General features: G+C 62.8%; 2 protein-coding genes across 6 annotated transcripts in view; both read left to right on the top strand.

The window, feature by feature from the left end:
* Positions 1 to 496: 496 nt before the first annotated feature.
* On the top strand, positions 497 to 14,607 carry BGN (biglycan). Of its 2 annotated transcripts, none has more exons than XM_047716199.1 (8): positions 497 to 649; positions 9,563 to 9,814; positions 10,119 to 10,231; positions 10,741 to 10,954; positions 11,455 to 11,565; positions 11,784 to 11,877; positions 11,961 to 12,099; positions 13,410 to 14,607. In XM_047716199.1, the coding sequence occupies exons 2-8, from the start codon at positions 9,565 to 9,567 to the stop codon at positions 13,605 to 13,607; spliced, it is 1,119 nt and encodes a 372-aa protein (XP_047572155.1). In that variant the 5' UTR covers positions 497 to 649; positions 9,563 to 9,564; the 3' UTR covers positions 13,608 to 14,607. The 2 variants fall into 2 exon arrangements, with proteins under 2 accessions (XP_047572155.1, XP_047572154.1); XM_047716198.1 differs by lacking the exon at positions 497 to 649 and adding an exon at positions 7,469 to 7,622.
* Positions 14,608 to 21,523: 6,916 nt separating this feature from the next.
* The window catches only part of ATP2B3 (ATPase plasma membrane Ca2+ transporting 3), a 58,432-nt gene continuing 57,361 nt past the window's right edge, over positions 21,524 to 22,594 (top strand). For all 4 annotated transcript variants that reach the window (XM_047716331.1, XM_047716335.1, XM_047716332.1 and 1 more), the window contains exon 1: positions 21,524 to 21,742. The gene's annotated coding sequence lies outside the window, so the exon portion shown is untranslated. The remainder of the gene's footprint in view (positions 21,743 to 22,594) is intronic.

The raw sequence follows: 22,594 nt of genomic DNA, 5'->3' as shown, positions 1-22,594 counted from the left end.
GTACCTGGGAGCCTCATCCAGCCCTTCCAGAAACGCACAACGGCTGCCTCCCTGACTGGAGAGAACCACCTCCTTGCTCAGGAGGCTCTGCGCTGGCTCAGGACAGGATCCCAGGCCCCTCTCCTCCCCTTTCTGCCAGTTCCCGCCCCTCTCTGGGCCTCAGTGTCCCTATCTGGGCAGTGGAAAGTTTGACTATCTAAGGCTGTGCCGGCCCAGAGACACCAAGGGTCCTTGTGTGAGTGAGTGTGTCCCTTCCCCATGCGCCTGGGGCGGGGGGTGGGGGGACGCTAGCCCAGCCGCTAGCCCAGCCGTCTACAAGAAAATTGCTCCCTTTGAAGCTTCCAGGGGGGCCTGGAGGCCTGCCCCCTCCCTCCCTTCTTCCCTCCCTCTCTCCTTCCCTCTCCGCCCCACCAGCCCCCTCCCTCTTTTCCTCCCTCCCCGCCCCCTCCTGCTGTTGTCCCCTCCCTGTCGGCCAGCCCGCTCAGCCTTTAGCCTCCCTCCCACCGCCTCTGTCTCCCTCTCTCCACAAACTGCCCGGGAGTGAGCAGCCGCTCTCGGAGGGCGCAACAGAGACGGACAGACGCACTGACTGCCTGACACCCAAGCCTGCCAACTAGCCAGCTTGTGCCCGGCCGCTTGTCCTCCCCAGGTAGGGCCCCCACGCCATTGTCCCTGCTGTCCCCTCCTTGTCTCATCCCTGGTTCCACTGCCCTCTCACCATCCTGGAGATGTCCCCTGTCCCTACGGCCCCCACACCACCCCTCCACATCCCTACCCTTGTCCCTGTCACCCACTTACCTCCCTCTCCTACTTCCAGGCTGCCTGCAGTCCCCACAATTCCCACGCCAATGCTGTAGGCTCCTGGCCCACACCACTTCGTCGCTGCCCTGCGGCTCCCTTAGTCCTTGCCCCTTTCTGTATTTTCTGCCCCCCTTTCCTCTCCCTTCTGGCCTCACTCAGCAACACTGCCTGCCTTGCCTGCCTGCCCTCCCTGCCTCCTTGGGTTCTTCCCCCTTGACTGCCCCCCTTCCCAGAGCATGGCCCTGGCATGGCTGGGTGGCTGGCATCCCAGCTCTGCCAGTAGCCCTCTTCTTCCACTGAGAGTCCCTGAGTCCCCGAGAGCTCCCTGCACTTCGGCAGCCGGCCCTGCCCAGGACTAGTCCTTGGTGTGGGCTCACAGACTTGGTTTCCCCGGCACACTCCAGGCAGCCTAACCCACAGGCCAATTCCCTTCCTCCACCTCCTCCTGAGTGAGGGGTGGGTCCACATGGCACTGACCACAGGGTCCCTGGGTGCGGCTGGCTGGGTGGCTCTGTTTTGCCTGTCCCCAGGACCCTCTTGGATTGAAACTCAGAATGGGGTGGGGGTGGGGGTAGGCGGAGAGAAACGCAGGCAACTGGGCCATGTTAGCCTGGGCAGGACTGGCTTGGGGCCCTGGAGGGCTTCTGGGGACCCTGGGGAGGGGTGAGGCCACAGGTCCACTTCCAAACTCAGACATCGTTGTTCCAGCATGGGTGCCTTTAAGGATCAGTGAGGTTCAAGAGCTCTGTCCCCCAAAAGCAGCCCCCACAGACTGGTGCATGGAGCCACTCCAGATTGGAGGGAGAGCCCCAGGTGGGAAGCAAAAGCGTGGCTGCAGGGTTGCTCCCAAAGTGCTTTGGGAGGGAAAGAGTAGCCCCTGCTGGTCTCACTCCCACACCCTCCATTGTACAAAGGGGACAAGTGAGGCTCAGAGACAGGCAGGAACCTGCGCACAATTGCACAGCAAGTCCGACACAAAGCTGGGGCCAGGACCCAGGGCTCCTGATTGACAAGCCCTGGCAATCGACGCTGTACCACCCAGGGAAGCCTCACTTGGGCACTGATAATGACAACCTGCGGCCAACTGCATGGCATGGGGATTGGAGTGGGAGGTGACGGGGCCACTGGTCCCTGACCTGCAAGTTCCCAAGATGGCTGGCACGTTGAAGGGACTGCCAAGTGACCCAGGAGAGGAGCAAGGCAGAAGAGAGCTCTGTGCACGTGTCACCAAGTGCCCTGGAGGGTTGGGGGATGGGAGCACCATCCGCAGTGGGGCTGCGGCTCGGCACTGGTCCATCAGGGCTGCCCAGGACGGTCCTGCGGAGGGGAGCAGGAGGCCCAGGGTACTCTAGGGCAGGGTGGTGGGTTAGGGTGGGCAGTGCAGATCTTCAGGCCAGGGAAACTCTTCTCGAACCATGTTTGTTAAGGGCCACTCTGGTCGCAGATATGGCCAGTCCTGTCCTCAGCACGTTCCTGTCTCCACGCCCTCCACCCTGTAGAGACTGACCGGCGTTGAGACAGGCTGGAGATGCTCAGGCCTCCCTCAGTGCCAAGGAAGTTTCCCGGGGAGGTCCCTGCAGGGCCAGGGCTGGTGTGGAAAGAGAAGGCGCAGGCCGCCGCGACCACGCAGGGGAGTGCCTCCTGGACGCATGCAGCTGCCGGGGCCTTCCGCTCCCTGAGACACAGGCTGCCCTGACAGAGGCCCCTTCATGTGAAAGCCGCCCGTGTCTGGCTATGGCGGGGCAGTGCGGGGTAGCCCTGCGGGGAGGGACGGTGGGGGTGCATTGAAAGGAAGGCACCGCACTGGACGGCGAGAGCAGACTGAGAGCCTGCCCCCCCCCACCCACCCACTGGCCTGCCTTTAAGCCCTAAAAACCCAGGTCGCAGTGGGCATTAATCATCCTACCGCTTTTGTGCCTTGCCCTGGAGCAGAGACCCGTGTGCCCGTGTTGTACATGGGGAGCCTGAAGCCCAGCTTTTTCACTGATGGGCTGGGGACAGTTCTGGGCAGGCTCATTTCAGGGGCCCAGAAAGTTGGCCTGCCAGTCCTCTGACCAAATTTCTTCCCCATCCTACCAGTGGCCCTGGCCCGCTGGAGGAGCATAAACGAGGAAGGCCAGGAGGAAAGGGGGTGTTTGAGAGACCCCAGGGCGTCCAATCCGGCGCCAGTGCCAAGTCCCCACAAGAGGGCAGAACCTTTCAATAGGGCCTCCCATCTCTCCCAGCTCCCCTGCTTCCTGGGCCCCCCACTGCCATCCCTCTTTCACTCCCTGGAGAAGCCCTGTGGAGACAGCACAGCACAGGACAGGACTGTCCCAGCGGTCACTTGTCCTTACCTGTCTGGGGACACAGTTGTGGCATGACAGAGTAGCAGTCTCCCAGGAGGCCCCTGGGGCACACAAGCAGCAGGCAATGGCCCAGGTGGCGTCCACCCTGCCCCCATCCCCCCGCCCCCGCCCGCCCGCAGATGGTCCCAGCCCCAGCCTCAGGGCCTCTGAAGCCTCATCTAATGAGCAGCTGGGTCGTTTGTCTTGCACATCTCTGGGGACCTTCCAGCACCCCTGATTGTAAGAAACATCTTCCCATCCCCACCACAACTCCCTCCCCATTCCTCATCAGTCACCCCAGGGTAAGAGAGCTTGATCTCTGTCCGAACCTGCCTTCTGCCACACCTGTTGGCCCCAATGGTGCGAGGGGACACACCAGCCCAAGGGTTTGGCTCAAATTGGGGGACTGGAGGAGTGATGGTGGCTCTCCCAGGCACCCTCCTTGTGAGCCGTGGAGTTGTGGGGGCGGGGTGTGAGCAAGAGCTCCCCCTAAAGGCAGGGTCCTGGAGGCTTTGCCCCCTCCTGTCAGCTGACCCCGGTGTCAATCAGTACCCCACCCCTCCATCCTGTTCTCTTCTGCTCAGACACTGGGGCCCACAGGACGCCTTCTGTAAATCCCACCTTAGAGGGAGGCAGTAAGGGGCCTGCCCGCAGGGGTGCTGCACTGGGGGAATGGGGAGGGTGTCTGCTCGGTCCTGCTCCCCAGGGCCTGAGATCCATTAAGGCTCGCTGGCCAGCCCTGTGGTCAGGCCAGTCTCCCAGTGGCCCCTGGGGTGGGCGTGGGGCGGGGCCCTAGGTGCTATCTCCTCTAGGGGGTGGGTGGCTGGGATTCATCCCCCTCACCTGGAGCCCTCAGCCCAAGAGCGCCCCCCCCACCCCGTCAGGGCCTCCTTCACCGCCTCTGGGATTCCAGGCTCCTGGGAGCCGCCCCAGAGCCACCCCATTTGGCTTCTGCTGTCCCCACCAACCGCCCTGCTCTGGATCGGGGCAGTCCACAGGGTGGCCGTGGAGGATGCCTTCTCGCCTGGGGCCCAGCAGCCTCAGTTCCCACAGCAGCCTACAGAGCAACATCATGGCTTTCTGGCATTCCGGAGGGGCCAGGACACAGATGACTCAGCAGCCCCTCCCTGTGGTAACACATCTCTCGGCTTTAAGGGGCCAGGGTCTCTACCCAGTCTCCTAGCTAGGGCTCAAGGCCAGAATCCGCAAACATCAGCCTGGGGCCGAGCTGCAGGGCTCCCCCGTTTCTCTCCCACCATCTGCCCCTTGACAGCTGGATGGCCAAGTGGAACACAGCATCTACCAGCCTAAGTGGCTACAGGATTTGGGATTTGGGGAACAGAAGCAGGACTTGAAGGAGAGAGACAGAGGGCAGCCCTACTCCCAGGAGACCGGAGGCCAGCGTGACTCTGAGCTCCTTGCAGCCTGAGTCCCCTCTCGCCCTTGATTATGGTCCACCAGGGCCTCGGAAGCCTCCTGGCCGAACGGAGGTGTGCATGGGGGGAGCCCCTGGAGGGGCCTCCTGGGCCAACTACAGACATCTGGCTCCCAGCCCCAGCCAGATCCCCTGGAGGAGAACAGGGAACCCGATGCAGGGAAGGGGCTGCCGGAAACCCTGGGAGGGAAGGACCTCACTTGGCCTGGCCCAGCCAGGGAGCAAGGCAGGTGGGACGCCAGGCTCTGGGAACCAGGCTGAGAACCTCTCCCTGTGGGGTCTGGTGCCTACTGGGATGGAAAATGCTCCAGGGGAGCTCCCTGGCCTGGATGGGACGATGGCTTTTCCTTGCCCCTGCAGACCTGGAGCAAGCGCCCGGTGGCTGTGCTGGGGCCACGGAGGGGCGGCTGGCCCTGCACACAGTGGGGAGCTACCGCTGGTGGCAGTCAGAGAGAGGCCCCGTGTTGCCAGAGGGTTCATGGGGTGGCAAGCAAGGGGACAAAGGGCCCACAGACCAGGGCTCAGCTTTCCCGCAGCATCACCTCCCAGTTCAGCTGAGGGAGCTGCTCGGGAGTCTTTTCCAGGGGCCCAGAGGCTGATCCAGTGCCCTGCACAGCCAAAGTATGGCTTTGGGACATGTGGCACAGCCGCCAATGACAGAGGATGGGGCCAGGCACATGGGCAGGTAGACAGACAGACTGACAGTGAAGTCCAGTTCCACCATTTCCTTACTGAGTGACCTTGGGCAAGAGTTTTGGGCAAAGTCTGAGCCTCAGTTTACCTATTCACCAACTGGTAAAAACACCGCTTTCTTCTTTTGGTCTTTTGGGGTGGGGGGTGGTTTGTTAAGAGATCATTTAAATCCCCGGCCCCATTTCCAGGAGATGATAGCATCCGCCTTCTTCCTCAAACAATCCAGAACGTGCTGAGGAGGAGTTCAGTGTCTCTTCAGTGAGTGGGAGGAGAAGGAAGGACACCTGCCAGAGGACCGGGGAACTCAGGACCCTCAGCTGACCTGGGTCCCCTGCTGACTGGCTCCTGGCCAGCAGTTTGACCCTCCTGCTTTCCAGAGGTTTCCTCTGAAGAGTGGGAGAGGGATGGATGGCTTTCCTGAATACCGAGGGGAGAGAGGTCTGGTGCGCCAGCGCCGGCCCCCCTGCCGGCTCCCCGGGACCAGCCCCCTGCAGCCTATGGACCGGCTCCCTGCTGACTCCCTGCGGCCTGCAACTGGCACTGGCAGGTCGGAGCTCTCCGCGAAGGCTGACAGAGCCCGGGGCCCACTGCACTTTCAGTCCCCCGGGGAGGCCAGGGCCATGGCAGGAAGGAACAGATGCAGACGATGTGGGGCTCAGGGCCTGCCCCCTCCCCACTCCAGCCACGAGCCCCTCACACGGTCACCCCCTCACACGCACACCCCTGCATAAGTTTCAGCAGACCCACGGGGGGGCACATGTCCCTTCTCTCTGCTTGGCACCCAAGTGAAGAGGGTCGGTGGGGTCCGGGAGGGTGGCAAGGAGCAGCTGGGAATGTAGCCTGTTGTTTGAAGCTGGTCCCTGAGGGCTTTGGTGGACAGAGGAAGGGGGGTACCCTGTGCTGCCTGTCCCCCTCCCACCCCTCTGCATCCACATAGTCCTAGGGCTTTGGCAGGGGTAGGTAGACGGTGGTGTGCACACCAGAGTTCAGGTCGGGTAGCTCAGTGGGGCCAGACGCCATGGGCTGAGGTCTCGGGACGGTGTCCGGCGTCTGCGACTTGGCAGCGGCGGGCCACACATCTGCAAGCAAGCTCCCAGCGTGCACCAGACCTTAAGCCCTGCTCCCGCCGCCCTTGGCCTGGCTTGAATGCCTGGCACAGCCCCTCCATGTTCTCAGAGGCTGCCAATGCGTCGTGTTTGGCACTGACCGGGAGCAGTCCCGCTCGGAGGACTGCGCTGGCTTTCAGAGGGCTAGACAAGGAAGGCCCTATGGGTCTGGCGGCGCGGGCTCCGGGAAGCCCAGCCTTTTCCCTTGCTCACACCTGTGGGCACCGGGCCGGAGGCCTCATGGCCATGACCACTTCTTTCCTCTGCTCGGAGAGGGGAGGGGTCCAGCAAGCTCCAAGCACGCTTCGATGGCGCTCGAGGCCTGCCGTGAAGTCCTCCGGGACACCCCCTCAGGTCCACTGTCCAGCCAGCCCCCTCCTCCCTGGGTGACTCTACCCGCTGCATCTGCTGCCAGCTCCCGGAGTGGAAATGAGGCTCTGCTGGGAAGCCTGCCCAGCCCCGACCCTGCCAGCCTGTCCACGGCCTGGGCCCGGGAGCGGGTGGTGGGAGAGCCAGCCCCACCTTGTCCTCAGCCCCTGTCATAGGGCCCCCGGTGGAGGGCCTCCAAGCCCTCAGCTTTGGGCCCTCCCACCACAAGCGAGCCCTTGCGGGAGCCCAGGGCCGCAGCTCCGCGTCTCATGGCCCCCAGACACAGTGACATCAGGCATAGCTGGTCTGAGCTGATTCTTCTCCTCTACAGCCCCCATCCCCCTGGGACAGGTCCCGGGAGCCCATGTGGAGCTGGGGTGGCCAGCTTCCCTGGATGGCCTCCCCAGTGCCGTCCATCCTCTAGTCTGGCAGGAGGGCCAGATATGGGGGCTGAGATTCCCTGCAGAGACCCCCCCAGCCCTCCCCAGCCCTGACAGGCCAGAAGAGGCCTGCTTTTGTCCACCTCTCCCCACAGCTTCCCTGCGCCTGGCCAGACCACCCCAGCCACCCCCACCTATCCAGGTGAACTGTGGCTCCCAAGGCCTTCCAAGTCTCCCACTGGGCGGTCCAGTCCTGACTCATCCCGCCTGTGAGGTAGCGGCTTTGGCAGGGGTGCCAGGCAAGAAGGGAGCAATCTCCTCCCTCTCTCCCATTCCATCTTGCTCTCCTGCCTCCATCCTCCCCTTCCTGTTCTCTCCCACCACTCCTCCTCCTCCCAGCTCTGGGCGTCCAGTGTCTCCCAGGCGAGGGCCCCAAGCAGCGGCCCAGGCCTACCCTGCTCTGCCCTGGAGGTAGCAGAATCAGGGGAAGAAGGAGGGACACACTGCCCAGGTAGGCAAGCACAGGGCCTTCTCCCTACTCGGTCCCGTGACCTTCTGGGGGCTCCCCTGGGTCCTGCCTGGCCAGTCTGGGGCTGGCAGAACCTGGGGTATGATCGTGGGGTGTGGGGGCTTGAAGGAGATAGGCATACTGGGTGCTCCCCCTGGACATGGGGGTCCTTACTTTGCTGTGTGACCTGGGACAGGCACGCAGCTTCTCTGAGCTTGTCACTGCAGGCCACACTCAGGAGGGCTGTTGGGAGCTGCTAGGGGTGCTCTGGGACTGGCTGTCCAGCTGAGTCCACTGAACCATGTCCTGGGTCCGTGACCTCCACCAGCCAAGCACACCGCAGCCCTGGGTGCCAGAAAGGCTGCTACATACTCTCCTGCTCTGTCCTCGGGAACGGTGGGAGCCAGGGCAAGCTCCATGGCCCACCGAGGGGATGCCTGAGTGTGAAAGGGGGTGGCAAGACTGGGCTGGATGGGAACCTGGAGCATAGAGCAGTTGTGTCCAGACCCAGAAGTGGTGCTAGACCCCTGGCCTGCTGGTCAGGAAGGTTCCAGGGCAGGGGGGGCAGGCAGCCTACATCAGCCAGCCTAGCCCCACACCAGCTGGGCTGGCCCAGGAATGCAGCAGGCAGGGTCCTCTACTCCCTGGGGACCCCTTCCACGTTTCCACCCAGTAGGGAGGCTCAGGGGTCACCCAGCCCCACTGAAGCCCCTCACAGCCCCTCCCCTATCCAAAATGGGCCCCAAGTGAGGAGGGTCCCCCTGGGGTGGGGCCTGGTGTGGGTCTGCAAGGAGCCCCTGGAACCTGGCCAGTCTCACCGCCCACAGATGCCCCCAGAACAACCGCAGACACCAGAGTCTGGGAGGGAAGCAGGGCAGGCCCACTTGTGCCTGTGTAACAAACAGGGAGATTAGGCTGCTGGGACTGTCCCAGGAGGTCTGGGTAGGTGAGGCTGGTGGGACCTTCCCATAGGGGGCCGCTGCATGGGAGAAGGAAGGAGGTGGGTAAAGACGGGCACCTGGGGCAGGTTTGGGCAGGACAGCTTCCCCCTCACGCCCACCCCGCTGCCCAGCCTGGGGGAGCCTTCAGACAAGCCTGAGCCCGCCTGCCACCTTGGCAGGAGCCTGGTCCCCTCTGAGGGCCTCTCCAGGGGGCTGGGCCACGGGCAGAAGGCAGGCAGGAGCTAAGTGCGAGCCCTGGGGCTCTGCAGGCCAAGCCAGGTGAAGTGTTGGGGGCCAGGAGAAGGTGCCGAAGCCCTGGGGAGCAACAGGGAGGGTGGTGGGGCCGTGCCCCCTCCCCTCAGTGACTTTGCCCCTGCTCTCTCTCTCTCCCCTCACCGCACTGCTTCCAGGGCTAGCCCGGGTCTCAGCCCCGCGTGCCCAGCCTGGTGTCTTGGCCTCTTGACTTTTCTTCGAAAAATGTGGGTGTGCTGCAAGGGGGAGCTCAGGCAGGGAAGGAAGTGACTCACAGTGGTCTAGCTCAGTGCTGACTGCGCCCACATCGTCCTGAGCCACAATTCAAACCCAAATTCTTCAAGGCCAGTATGGGGCGAAGAGTTAGTTGCCTTTCTGTCCTCCGTCCGCCTCCTCCACTTTGTTTGTTCCCCTCACTGACCAACCCACCCTGGGGCAGACTGCCAGCTGACTCAGTGGTGTGTGGGGGACAGCGGGGGAGGGGGCCAGCGGTGCCAACTCACCGACTGGCAAGACGATGCATCACCCATGAAAGCCAGCATCCTGCCTGGGATCAGAGGAGAGCAGAAGGAGGGGTCCCTGCCTGCCCACATCCACTCCCTCTGCTGCCCCCTTTCCTGCTGCTCCTACCTTGAGGTCTGTGGAACCTAGGCTGCTGGTGTTTGGAGGTTTGCCGGGACAGGGCCCGGAGAGCAGGTACGAGTGCCGAGTGCCAGCTGGGCCCTCCTGACATCCCCTTCCTCCTCCCAGGCATGCCCACCATGCTGCCTCTGTGGCTCCTGGCATCCTTGCTGGCCATGAGCCAGGCCCTGCCCTTCGAGCAGAAGGGTTTCTGGGACTTCACCCTGGACGACGGGCTGCCCATGCTGAATGATGAAGAGGCTTCAGGTGCTGAGACCACGTCAGGGGTCCCAGACCTGGACTCCCTCACGCCCACCTTCAGCGCCATGTGTCCCTTCGGCTGCCACTGCCACCTGCGGGTTGTTCAGTGCTCTGACCTGGGTCAGTCCCGGGACCAGGGGGAACGGGTGCATGAAGGCGCAGGCCCAGCCTGAGTGCCCCACTGAGGAGACACGGGTCTGTCCTGTGGGAGGAGCCTGAGAGGGTGGGGTCCGGGATGGGGTGAGCCCACACCGGCGTGGGGATCCTTGTTTCCACGTGGAATGGTGTCCATCAGGCGCATGGGGAGTGAGAAGGGCCTTCCTCTGTGGCAGAGCCCCTGCGCGCGTGTCTGTGTGCATGTGTGTGAGTGCGTGTCCCCGTGCTCAGAGTCACTCACGCGGGAGACGGTGGCCCTGGCCCCCAGGTCTGAAAGCTGTGCCCAAGGAGATCTCACCCGACACGACGCTGCTGGACCTGCAGAATAATGACATCTCCGAACTTCGCAAGGATGATTTCAAAGGCCTCCAGCACCTCTACGTAAGCCCGGCCCAGCCCTGAGGGGCTTCGAGGAGGTGGACCATCTTCCCCTAACGAGTTGGGTGCTTGTGGGTGTGTGCACGCATGTGTGCAGTGCGAGAGGGGCCTAGGGGCCCATGGAGTCCTGCGAGAAGTCTGCACAGCTGCAGGTCCCAGGTCGCCCTCGAAGATGTCAGCAGCCGTAGCAGCCATAAGCCCAGGGCAGAATTGCTCAGCCCGGTTCCCCTCGCGGCTGAAAACTTTCCGTTGTATCGGGGCATCGCAGTGACCCGAGAGGGACAGATTTCGTCATAGCCAGGATGCAAGTAGGGAAGTTGAGGCTTAGAGAAGGGGGATGCCGTGTGAGGCAGGAATGGCACAGCCGGGCCTGGGGGACCTCCTCGAGGCTGCACTGGCAGCCCCCACTGATCACCAGCCCAGGGTGGGTAGGCAAGGGAGGGAGAAAGTGAGGAGGGCGGGGCGTGGGGGGGTCACGGGCACCTTCACTCGCCACACCCTCCCTGTCCCAGGCTCTCGTCTTGGTGAACAACAAGATCTCCAAAATCCACGAGAAGGCCTTCGGCCCCCTGCGGAAGCTGCAGAAGCTCTACATCTCCAAGAACCACCTGGTGGAGATCCCTCCCAACCTGCCCAGCTCGCTGGTGGAGCTCCGGATCCATGACAACCGCATCCGCAAGGTGCCCAAGGGCGTGTTCAGCGGGCTGCGCCACATGAACTGCATAGGTGAGTGCGGCCGGCAGGGGGCGCTCGCGACAGGGCCTCTTGCAGCTGGGGTGGCTCGGTGCCCCGGGCAAGCCTGGTGGGCCTCACAGAACATTCTGGGAGCCTGCCCCGGGGCTGCCTCAGCAAGATGAAGAGAAACCTAGGGACCATAGAGAGAGGGAAGGAAAAGGGCCAACCAGCTGGGGACCATCTGGGACCCAGCCAGAGGAGCTAAGCAGGCTGGGGTGGAGCCCCACCTTGACTTCTGTCTCCCCTCCCTTTCCTACTGCTTCCCCTACCCCCGGAGGCCTTGCCCCTACCTCCCAGCACCCTTGGGAGCTAATGGTCTTGAACAGTCAGGAGTCTGCAATCAGCCCAGTAAGGTAGCAGAGCTGTTTTCAGGGGCAACTGGGGAACCAGGGCCCATCGGGCCAGCCCAAGCCAGGAAGCCCACAGGACCTGGGGCTATGCGGGCGGCCACCCAGATCCGGCACCAGGGCTGAGCAGGGCCTCTCTCCTAGAGATGGGCGGGAACCCCCTGGAAAACAGTGGCTTTGAGCCCGGAGCCTTCGATGGCCTAAAACTCAACTACCTTCGCATCTCTGAGGCCAAGCTCACCGGCATCCCCAAAGGTAGGAAGGTGGCCCCTTTCCCCCACACTGTCAGGCCTCCATGGCACAGATGGGCATGGATGGGGGGCGGGGTGCTGGAGACATCTGGAACCATCAGTCAACTCAGGGAGGGCTTTGGTAGTCCTGTGCTCGTGTCTGCCCCCCACCCACATACAGACCAGGCCACACACGTGGCCTCCCCTCCTGCACTCCATCAGAGCACCCTCTCTTCCTGGCAGATCTCCCCGAGACCCTGAATGAGCTGCATCTGGACCACAACAGAATCCAGGCCATCGAGCTGGAGGATCTGCTCCGCTACTCCAAGCTGTACAGGTGTGCCAGGGGTCCAAGCGGGGCGTGCCGCCCCCTGCTCTTTTCGCCTCTACCCTTTGGTGAATCTCGCCTGCCCTCCGCAGATTGGGCCTGGGCCACAATCAGATCCGCATGATCGAGAACGGCAGCCTAAGCTTCCTGCCCACCCTGCGGGAGCTGCACTTGGACAACAACAAGCTGTCCAAGGTGCCCTCTGGCCTTCCGGACCTCAAGCTCCTCCAGGTGAGTGTGTCAGCCCCCGCACCAGCTGCTGTAAGACAGCATGGCTTAGACCTTGCTGTGGTCTGGCCAGCTCCTCCCGCTCTCTCTGCCTCCACCTCCGCATCTGGAAAGCAGCAATCGCAAGGATCCATGCCGAGGAAGGAGGGAAGGCGAGCGGGGACTCCACTGTGGATGGCAGGGAGGGCAGGTCATGGGCGGAGAGGTGTGAGGCGTGAGCAGGAGTTGGCCTGATAAATATTGTAGCTCAAGTGTTCCTAGGTGGGTGGGACACCAGAAAGGCATGGCAGAGCCTGGGAGGTCAGGGGACAGTCTGGCTTTGGGAGGTGGACAGATTTGTGGCAAGATAGGTTCAGCTTGGGGCAGGATATAGACTGATGGGGGAGGTGCAGGGTCTTGCCTGGGCTTCTTTCAGGGACCCCTGTCCCTGGCTTGGCTTCCAGTCTCTTCCTCGGCCCATTCACACTCTCCAGGACACCTGTCATTCTCACAGGCTGTGCAGCCAGAGCCAAGTCCCAGACCAGCCCTGCCCGGGTGAGGGCGCGGGAGACGGGTCTGCCCAGAAGCAGCAGCAGGGAGGCCCAGGCCCGGCTAAGCGCGCCCTCTAGCGGCCGGTGTCCTCTCTGCCTCTAGAGGGCGCAGTTGCAGCGTGAGCGCCTCACCACGGTCCTGGCGTTCCCTACCCGCTCACGCCCCCTGCTTCCTCTGTCCCTCCGCTAGATAGGGGCTTCAGGAAGTTAAGGGCTGCTAAAAAGCAAGCACCCCTGGGTACTGGAAGGAAGAGGAGGTCATCTGCTAGCTCTTTCTCCTCTCACACCTATGGGTCTCTGAAGGGAGAGGCTGCTGCCCAGAGCCAGGCCTGGAGTTTGGGAAACTCAGAGAGAGGGCCAGAGACCATCCATGAGCCCAAGGAGCCATCTTCCCTGCATGGAGACTCACACCCCCAAGTCCCTCACTTCCCACCCACCACACACCACGTCTGGGTCCCTCGTCCCAGCCCCCGGTCACACACCAGTACCTGAAAATCCCCCAACACCCACCTGACACCCATACCCAGGCCTTGGTTTGCTGCCCCCAGCCTTGGAAGAGTCACATTCTGGCCCTCAAAAGGGCAAGCACTACAATGAAAGCACCCCCAAGGGGTGGCCAGGTGGGACCCAGCTGGGAGGGAGGGCCCAAGCCTTCTGTTATCTACCCTCGACGTGGCCCAGCCAGGCTGGACCAGATTCCAAGCACTGTGGTGGTAGGGGGCGGGGGGGGGGGTGAATCCTCCGCCCTGGCACTGGGCCTGAGCCACGTCCCTCTGCCCCCAGGTGGTCTATCTGCACACCAACAACATCACCAAGGTGGGCGTCAATGACTTCTGCCCCGTGGGCTTCGGAGTCAAACGGGCCTACTATAACGGCATCAGCCTCTTCAATAACCCTGTGCCCTACTGGGAGGTGCAGCCAGCCACTTTCCGCTGCGTCACTGACCGCCTGGCCATCCAGTTCGGCAACTACAAAAAGTAGGAGCAGCCAGCAACCACCGTGGTGGCCTGGGTGGGGTCTCTAGAGAGCCCAATGGACATCCTGAAGGGGAGGGCAGAGCGAAGGAGCAAAGTCAGCGCCCAGCTGCACCCACTCCAGCCCCGCCCTCGATCCTGGACCCCAGCTCGCTGCCTCCCAACGCCCTTATCCTGGCTCCCAAGCATGCAGATGGGGCACAAGACCCAGCCTCCATCACATGTCTCCGGCTTCACAGCTGTCCCTGCCCCCGCACCCCCAGCATAGCCACTCAGAGGCACCCTCATAAAGCTCTCTTCCCACTCACCATGAAATCAAACTGCCCAAGGCTCCAGCCCAAGAGAAACGGGCCCTGGGTCAAGGGGCCGGGAAGGGGCTAACAAGGATGGAGACAGCCCACCGCATCCACCTGGGACACATTCCTCCTCGTGTACTTCCAGCTTCCAGCCATCCTGGGCCTGGCCTGCTACCCTGGGCCTCCCATGCCCCCCCCCAACCCTTCTGCAAGACCATGGCCCATTCATCCAGGCCTCCTTGCCCTACTGGCCTCTAGACCAGTATTTGCTTCTCTGGCACTCTGGCTTTTTCTCCCCCTCTTTCTGTCTCCATCTGTCTCTCTCAGCCTCGCTCTCCTCTCTCACATCTCTGAGCTGGGTCGGTGTCTGTCTCGCTGGGCTTCTGCCCAGCCCCTACCCAGGCAAGCTAGGGGACAGAGGGCAGCTGCCTCCCAGCCTGCCCTGCCCAGGCCTTGAGCCCAAGTCTGGACAGTCCTGGAGGGGACCAGCTGCTGGAGGTGATGCACCCCGCATACACCCCATAGTCTGAAGGGGAGCATTGGCCCTGGCAAGGGCCTGGCATCCTACTGGAGCCCCAGCCAACTGTCCTTGTCCCTCTTTCCCCCCATGACAGCTAGTTGTCCCCTCCCTTTGCCTTCCGGCCCCCTGGTACGGTGGGACTGCTTCTGAGGTCGGTTGTTGTCTTTCAATTAAAGAAACACTGTGCAGTATGGCTCTGTGTGCTGCCACTCGTGGGGTGGCCCTGGGGACTGGGCAGAGAGGGGAGAGCCACAATGGGCCATGGTGGCTGGCTCCCAGGCTCTGCCCCTCCGTGCCCACTCCGAGCTGCGGGCTTCTTCTCTGTTGCTCTCCCTGCCCGCAGGCGAGAATCCTCAGTGCCTCCAGATCTGACACTGGACAAGGGGGCCCCTTCCGCTTCCTTCGAGGTGCTTCCGTTGCCCTAGCTGTCCTTAGACGGGGGTCCTAAAGTAGGCCCGGCTGAGGGAGACTCTGCCCTTCCGGAGCAGAGCATTTGCCAAGCGCCTGCCATCTTCAGAGCCCCAGATTAGACCGTCACTCTGAGAGGGGGCCTGGAGATCCCAGGGGCCCTGCCAGCCTATCCTGATGGGATCTGGGGGCTCAGAACCATGTGAGATCCAGGCTATCAAAAATTGTGCATAGCACCCAAGTCAGCACCAGGGGGCGCCACCTGGCAGGACAGGCCTCAGAGACCAGGCAGCAAGCTGGGCTTGCCCACCCGCGCTGGCCTGGCCTGGGTCCCAAGCAGAGCCTCCCCCACGGCGGGTCCCATTGGGTGCCGGCAGAGCCAGGCCCAGGTTGCCACGCTCTGTCACTGGCTCCCAGGAAAGCATCCAGGACGGAGCCTGAGAAAGGGCAGCATGGGCAGAAAGGGCAGCATGGGCCTGTGAGGAACCATCCCCGGAGCAGCGTGCCCTCCGACGGCAAGGCCGGCAGACGGACGTGGCGGCAGGCTAGAGCCTGCTGCTCGTCCTCCGTTCCCCACAAGGGGCCCTGGCCTCAGGCAGTGGGGGCCGGGGCTTTCCCGGGCAGCCAGAGGCCGCCGATGAAAATAGAGCCCATGAGGAGTGCCAGCCCAGGAGAGAAGGAGCTCAGAGGCTCCACGTGCTGGCTCCAAGCACAGAGCTGCATGCCCTTCCGCCTGGCCTGGCACCAGGGTGCCCGGCGTCCCTGAGTTTCCCCTTTTGGGGACGGGAGGCGCCGCTCAGCATGGTGGCCCCGTGACAGAATGTCAGCCATCGGCATCATAGCACTATTCTGGGCCATGTGCTCCACAGCCCAGCAATCTCTGCTGAGCTGGGCAGGCGCGGGGCAAGGGCACTGGCCAGGGGCCAGGAGACTGGGCCTCGTTAAGTCCCCTCACTGGCTGGGAAGAGGGACAGCCAGAACTGGGGCCTGGAGGACACAGAGACACGGAGTTCTCAGGCCATTTGTCTGTGGGCCAGTCTGGGGCACCAAACTGTGTCAGGCAGGTGCCACGCAGCCCCCAGAGACCTCCATCTTCCTTCCCAGCCTTGTGGGTCACCCGGCACAATAGGAGACAGCGCACCCTGCAGGCAGGACCCACACTCTGTCCAGACCGGAGGCCCCCAAGGCACCCAGGGGACAACTTGGGCCCTGCGGCAGGAGCCCAGGGCTGTGAACAGGGCCACACCACAGAAGAGCTGATGAGTCCTGGTTGGAAAACTGTTCCACGCCCACAGCAGTGGGCACAGACCTGGTCTCGCTCCACTGTCAAGTGTGCTGCAAACTATTAGATGATGGCGACAACGACCATACCCAAGTTGGGACTGCTTGGGCTCAGGAATAAAAGCCAGGGTACCATGAAGATGATCCGGCCTGGTGCCCCAAGAGGGCCCTCCTCGTGGAGCTCGGAGCCTGGCTGCGGTCATAGGGAGACACGGGGTGAGCTGCAGGCAGATGGAGGAGCTCAGGGGGTCCAGGTACAGAGCCTCCGCTGTGCCCCCAAAGCCACAGCAACTGAGGGAGGGGGAGCCAGCTTCCAGCCGCTGGACTTGGGGACAGATTGGACGTGGGGTGACAGGCAGCAGGAGGGTGTGGCACCCCACCCCCGCCAGTCCGAGGCCCCTGGAGGAAGAGGAAGGGGCCGCAAGGAACAGGACCTGAGGGCCAGGAGAACCCAGGCGCTCTGGGGGTGTGGACGCAGCTCAGAGGACACATCTAAGCGAGAGAGCGAGCCGGGGCAGGCACAGGTGCGCAAGCACACACACAGGCGCACACACAGGTGCACACACACACACCCACACACAGGCCCTGAAAGTCACGGGAGCAGCTCACTCAGGGAGGGTTGTCCTACGGGGCAGTGGCTGCCAAGGAGCATTCTCAGAGACACGGGGCTGGGGTGGGGGTACATTTCCAAGTACTTACTGTAGGTCAGGCGCCTTCTGGCCATAGCGGGGCCCAGCTGGAGCCTAAGCTGAATCCATTGCTTCAGTTTAGACAAGTTAGGGCTTGTCGGAGGGGCGGCCCGCCAGGCGTCCCCAGACCATGGCCGGGGATGGGGGCAGGGCACCTCAGGTCAATCCCTCCTTGAAGGACCCCAAGGGGCAGCTGGAGGGGCCGCTCTGAGAACTTGTTCATTCACTTCTGGTCCCCCCTGGGGTCTCCAGGCCCCCTCCCCGTGGGCTCTGGTCTTGGGAGGGTGGGGGCTGAGCGAAGAGGCAAAGCACAGAGCCACAGCGTCCCGCGGCCCTGGAGAGCCAGGGCAGCCCTGACACTGGGGGTCCCGGGGCCTGCTGCTAGCCCGGGAGACCGGAGTCTGGTGGCAGGAGCAGTCGTGCCCAAAAGGCCATCTCGCCCTTGCCAGACCTGAGCTGCTCCTTAAAATGAGAGAGGAACTGGGGTAGAAGCTATTGAGACCGAGTGCCCACAAGGTCCTAGGGGAGGTCTGTGGGCGCCCGGGACTTGTTGGGGGCCAGGTCAGGGGCTGATAGGAGATTCCTGGAAAATCAAGGTGTCGGCAGGGCTGTGCTCCCTCCAAAAACTCGAGGGGAAGCTCCTTCCCGCTTCTCCCAGCTTCCGGTGGCTCCGGTCCTTCCTCTGCTTCTGGCTACCCCTCCAGGCTCCGCCTGTCTTCACAGGGCTTCCTCCTGTGTGTGTGTGTGTGTGTGTGTGTGTGTGTGTGTGTGATCTCTTTCTGCCTCTCTCTTATAAGGACACTTGTCACTGCATTTAGGGCCTACCCAGATAATCCAGGAAGATCTCTCCATGTCAAGATCCTTAACTTAATCCCACGTGTGTGCGAGGGCATTTCATAGGGCCGCAGGTGTTGGCTGATCTGGGAGGCCCCAGCACGATGGTGGCCCCCAAGACCTTGGAGGAGGGGAGAAGGAAGGGTCTATGCTCTCATTTAGGGAGACAGTGGACACTCAGAAAAGAGAGGGCCCTGGGGCCGGGCCAGGAGTTTCTCTACTTCAAGGCTGGGCTGAGGAATTCCTGTCCCCAGAGGAGACTGTGACAGCCACACTAAAAGTAGCAGGAGGGAGACCAGGCAAGGGGGAGGGGAGGCCGCTGCTGGGCGCAGGAAGAGGGGTGTGGTGAAGTGGTGCCGGTTGGCTGAAGACCTGGGAAAGAAAGCAGGCGGCAGTGGGGGAGGGGGATCGCTGGAGGCAGGTGACAAGGAGGGGGTGGTCAGTAGGAAGAGGGAGTGTGGGTTCCTTTTATGCAGTGAGTGGGCAGGCTGGAGAGAAATGGGCCTGAGGGCGGGCCTCTTGTTCTTGGCTTTGTTTCTTGGGCCAAGAACACCTTTGAGACGTCCCGGGTGGAGGCAGCTGACCATGTAAGAGTCAGGCCTGGGGCTCCTGAGGGGGCAGGAAAGGGTACCTGCACAGCGGGGACTAGGTGTGGGGCTGGAGGAAAGGAACAGAGGAAGGTTCAGGGAAGCCGGGAGGTCTGGGCTGCTCAGCCAAACGCCTTCTCCTGCCACACCCCGGCCCGAGTTGCGGGCCTCCCTGGAGCTGCCCCCTTAGCATTTCAGTACAGGACACAGGCCTTGATGTAAGGAAGAACTTTCTAGAACTTTCTCCCCACCCACCTCTGTGCAGATGGAAAAACCAAGAGGGGCTGGCCAAGGAGCAGAGGCCATTGATGACAGTGGGAGAGTTTCCCTGGCACCCAGGCTCCCTCACATCCCAGGTCTGAGACCTCTCTCTTGGCCTCAGGCCACAAGGCTGGGGACCAACAGTTTTGAACCACAGGAAGGGGGCCATCCCCTCTCCTGGCTCATTAGCTCTTTGGGGATTGCCATTTGCCAGAGACTGGGCATTTTCAGGACACCCCGTGGAGCTGTGGTCCAGTCCCTTCAGCTCTACTGAAGGCCACATACCTTGTTCCTTGGCCAGCTGACTTTGGCCACAGTGGGCTTCATCACAAAGGCGTGTGGCACAGCCAACTCCGGCCCGGGCTAGCCCTTGGCAGTACCCCTAGGAAAGGGGCGAAGGGGTGGTGGTGAGTGTTCCTTGCCTCTGATTTTTCTCCCCTCGACTCGTTTCTTCCCTCTGGGTGTTCAAGGGCGACCCTGGCAAGAGGTGGGAGCCGGACGGACTTCACATGATGGCGCCAATGCCCCCACGTGGGCAGGAGCCATCGGCGATCAGTAGGTCCCCTGATCCCTGAAGGAAAGCGGTGATCCCATCCCAAGGGAGTCCCAGCTCTTTTCTTCAGCCACTCCTGGGCCTGCGAGTGTGAGACTCTCCCCTCCCACTAAGCACCCATTTCTTCCCCGTTCCTCTCCTCCCCGAGCTGCCAACACATGTCTGCCCAGAGGCTGACCAATAACTGAACATTTGCCAGCAGCCCGGGACCTCAGGCCAGGGACCAAAGGACATGCCATCAGGCCAGACTGCAGGAAGCCTGCCACACTGGGCGTGGGGACCCAGCTTGCATCCGTGGGATAGAGGAGGCCATAGGCTCTCAGGCGGTGTTCCCGCCACTCAGGGCTTCTCTCCCCTTTTGCGGATGCCCTGGGAGGTGGGCTGGCACCCCAGCTGCACAATGGGCTTCAGGTGGGGTCCGGGGTCGCTCTGAGTGTGGGGCGGCAGGAAGAGCAACTCCAACTCCAGGTGGGAGGCTCCGTGGGCAACGCTGAGCTCGCGAACAGAAGCTTCGGCTCTGGGGCTGTGGGGCCAAGGGAGCCAGACTTGCTGCAAGCCGCACCTGCTGGGGCAACCCCCCACCTGTGGGGACACCTGCAAACCCACAGGAGAAGTGCACAAGTCGTGTGTGCGAGTACGTGTGAGCGAGCATGTGAGCGTGTGTGAGAATAAGGGTGTAAGAACATGGGCGGACAACTGTGTGAGGCTGGGTGTGAGAGCTCGGAGTGTGATTATGTGTGAGTGTGCACAACTCAACTGGCGAGCGTGGGCGCGAGCGTGCATGTATGTAAGTAATTGTGCATGAGTGTGAATGCAGTCGACTAGGTATATGAGTGTGTACAAGTAAGCGAGCATGACAGCATGTGACTCTACATGAATCCTTGGGTGTGAGCGTCTGCACGTTGGCTGGTGAGTGCTCACGAGCATGTGTTGGCACCAGTACGTGTGACTGACCTGTGAGTGTGTAGCGCATGAGTGAGCAAGCGTGGGCTAGATGAATACGGTCTTGTGTGTAAATGTGAATGCGATTGAGCACATATGCATGTGTGAGTGAGTAGGGGGGTGAGCATGTGTGTATGACAGAGATATATGAGCATGCCGGCATGTGTGAATGAGTGTGTGTGTGTGTGTGTGTGTGAGAGAGAGAGAGAGAGAGAGAGAGTATGCGTGTGACCTCTGCCTGCACTGAGAGGTACCAGATGTCAGGGGCTGTTCATGGAACCAGCTGCTTCCTGCAGGAAGGACAAACTCTGGGGAGCAGACCCTTCAAGTCCTATAGGTCTCTGTCACAACAAGCATCTCTCCTGGAAGACTTCCTTGAGCCCCCCGGCACCATCTTTCGCTCCCCCCATCAATATTCCCTGAGGGCTCTTAACCCACTTTTCTGACTGCACATTCACTCTGCCCGCCAGCAACCTGTTCTGTGGCCCCTGCTGTGTCCCCAGTGCCCAGCATGGCCCTTGCACACAGGACACCTTGGGGCTCTGCTTGTCCGAGGCAAGAAAGAATTTGTGGCTATGTCCAAGTGTCTTCTACCTGCCTCATTCTTGCGCTCTGAGCCCTGCCTGCTCTGAGGTGCTGAGGCCTACTGTGGGCCTGTCACTTCTCTTTCCTACGCTCAGCCCTCTGGGGATTCTGATGCCCTCAGATGGTGGCAAAGGCCTCCTCTGAGTCTGCAGGCCCCCACTGTCCCTGGAACTGGGAAGCTTGGGACCCTAAAGACCGGTGGCACCTGGCTGCAGGGTGTCCGTGGGCACACACTCGGTGACGGCCCAGGGACATGCCAATGTGTGTTGGTGGGGATGGGTCTTCACTACATCAGGGCTTGTCTGTGTCTGTCTCCACTTGTGCCTGGAACGTATGTGTCCCTGTGCGTCTGTCTCGGGTGTCCGTCCACCTGTGTGCAGTAGCTCTGCGTCCTGTGTAATGGTGTTTATGTGATAACCTTTTGGGGTCACCAACTTTGAAAATCTGCCATAAGCTCCAGTTTCCTCCCCAAAGACGCTTTTAGTTGTCATACTCCCAATAGCAGGCAGCTCCAAGAGCATCACGACCCCCTGGGAAACCTCAGGCGCCCAAGAAGCCCTCGCTACCAATGAGCAACCCAGCTCCACACTCCACCTGACTGTGAGGGAGAGGACCCCGAGGACAGGGGTCTTGAGAGGGAGCGGCAGTCCGGGTGCCCCAGTCACATGCTCATCGCTCTTTCCCTGCGCTCCTAGGTGCCAGGGCCCCCAGGTTTCCAGCCGAGCCCACCTCTCATCCACTAGCGCCCTCCGGGGGCACTGGCAGACCCGGAAGGACAGGTACCCCAGCGCATCCCGGGGGACAGAAGGGCGCGCTCCAGGAGCGTGGCTCTGGAGCCCCGCGGCCCCCGCGCGGCGCACCGCCCCCCGCGCCCGCTCCCTCCTCCCTTCTCCTCCTCCCCCCACCCCCGCCTCCTTCTCCTCCCTCCTCCCTCCCTCCCTCCGCGCTCAGAGCTGCGGCTGGAGCCGAGCGCGCCGCGTCGCCCGCCGCCGCCGGTGCGGAGCGTGAGGAGCACTCGGCCGCAGCTCTCGCCTGTCGCGGAGGGTCGCGCCCGGCGCCTCCGGCCAGGTCGCCCTGTGCCCGGGCCTTTCCGTCCTTGGAGCGGATCGCTGCCCGCCGGGAGCCCGTCTGCAGCGACAGCAGCCGCTGCAGCAGAGGCCGCGGCGTCGGCCGTGCCCGGGACCGGGTAAGTGGTGCCTGGGGCGCGCAGGCAGGGGCGGGCGGGGCGGGCGGCCCAGCAGGTGGCGCGGCCGGCAGGTGGGGGGACGCGGGTCCCCGCCCACCGCACCTGCGCCCCGCGTCCGGCCTGCGTGTCCTTGCGGCGCCGCGCGTCACCCCGGGGGCCCTGGGCTGGCGGGCAGCGCCCCGCACCCCGCGCCCCGCATCCCGCGCGCGCGCACGCGCATCTCCGCCGGTGGGGGTGGTGGGAAGGCCGCCGGGGGCTGCGGGCGGGGTCCTAGGCGAGCAGAGCCTGGCCTCCGGGGCCTGGGCTAGAGCCAGGTTGCGCTGTGCACCTTCCCAGAGTCTCTCGACACCCCCTCCCCCCGCCCCGCGCCCTCGCACTGTGTCATCTTCCACCAACACACTGAGAAACCCCCACGCGTTCCTACACTGTCCCCCGCACGCCCACACAGCTGCCCAGCAGACCCTGCCACCTGCCCGGGCAGCGCCAACAACAAGCCTCCCAGGCCACACTTGGGTAACTCCTTTTCCATCCCTCCACGCGCAGCTGTCCTCCCCCTCCTCACCTGTGTGACCTTGGCCAGATGGCTTCTCCTATTGGGCCTCAGTGTTCTCTGGGTTTAGGATTCTGGAATTTGGAGGCTGGTGCGGCATCTCCCAAAGGAGGGAGACCTGGGTCTCTGCCTTGGACGGGCAGAGTCTCTCTCTAGGACCTGGTCCCTTTCCTTCTGCTGGTCCCTGCAGGCTTAGCAGCTGGCCCTCTGAGGAGGGGTAGCAGGCAGGACAGAGGCATGGCCCAGGGCTGAGATGTAGGGAGTCTTGTGGTGGGGGCTGGGAAGAATGTGTGGAAACAGTA

Source organism: Lutra lutra, chromosome X (assembly GCF_902655055.1).
Source record: "Lutra lutra chromosome X, mLutLut1.2, whole genome shotgun sequence".
NCBI classification, from domain to species: domain Eukaryota; kingdom Metazoa; phylum Chordata; class Mammalia; order Carnivora; family Mustelidae; genus Lutra; species Lutra lutra.
This window is presented reverse-complemented; position numbering and strand designations above follow the sequence as displayed.

Bases quoted from the DNA above. Each gene is read 5' to 3' on its own strand.
- BGN (XM_047716199.1), top strand. From the start codon at position 9,565: ATGCCCACCATGCTGCCTCTGTGGCTCCTGGCATCCTTGCTGGCCATG. The intron at 10,955-11,454 runs GTGAGTGCGGCC...CCTCTCTCCTAG, and splicing joins GCGCCACATGAACTGCATAG to AGATGGGCGGGAACCCCCTG. The intron at 12,100-13,409 runs GTGAGTGTGTCA...CTCTGCCCCCAG, and splicing joins CGGACCTCAAGCTCCTCCAG to GTGGTCTATCTGCACACCAA.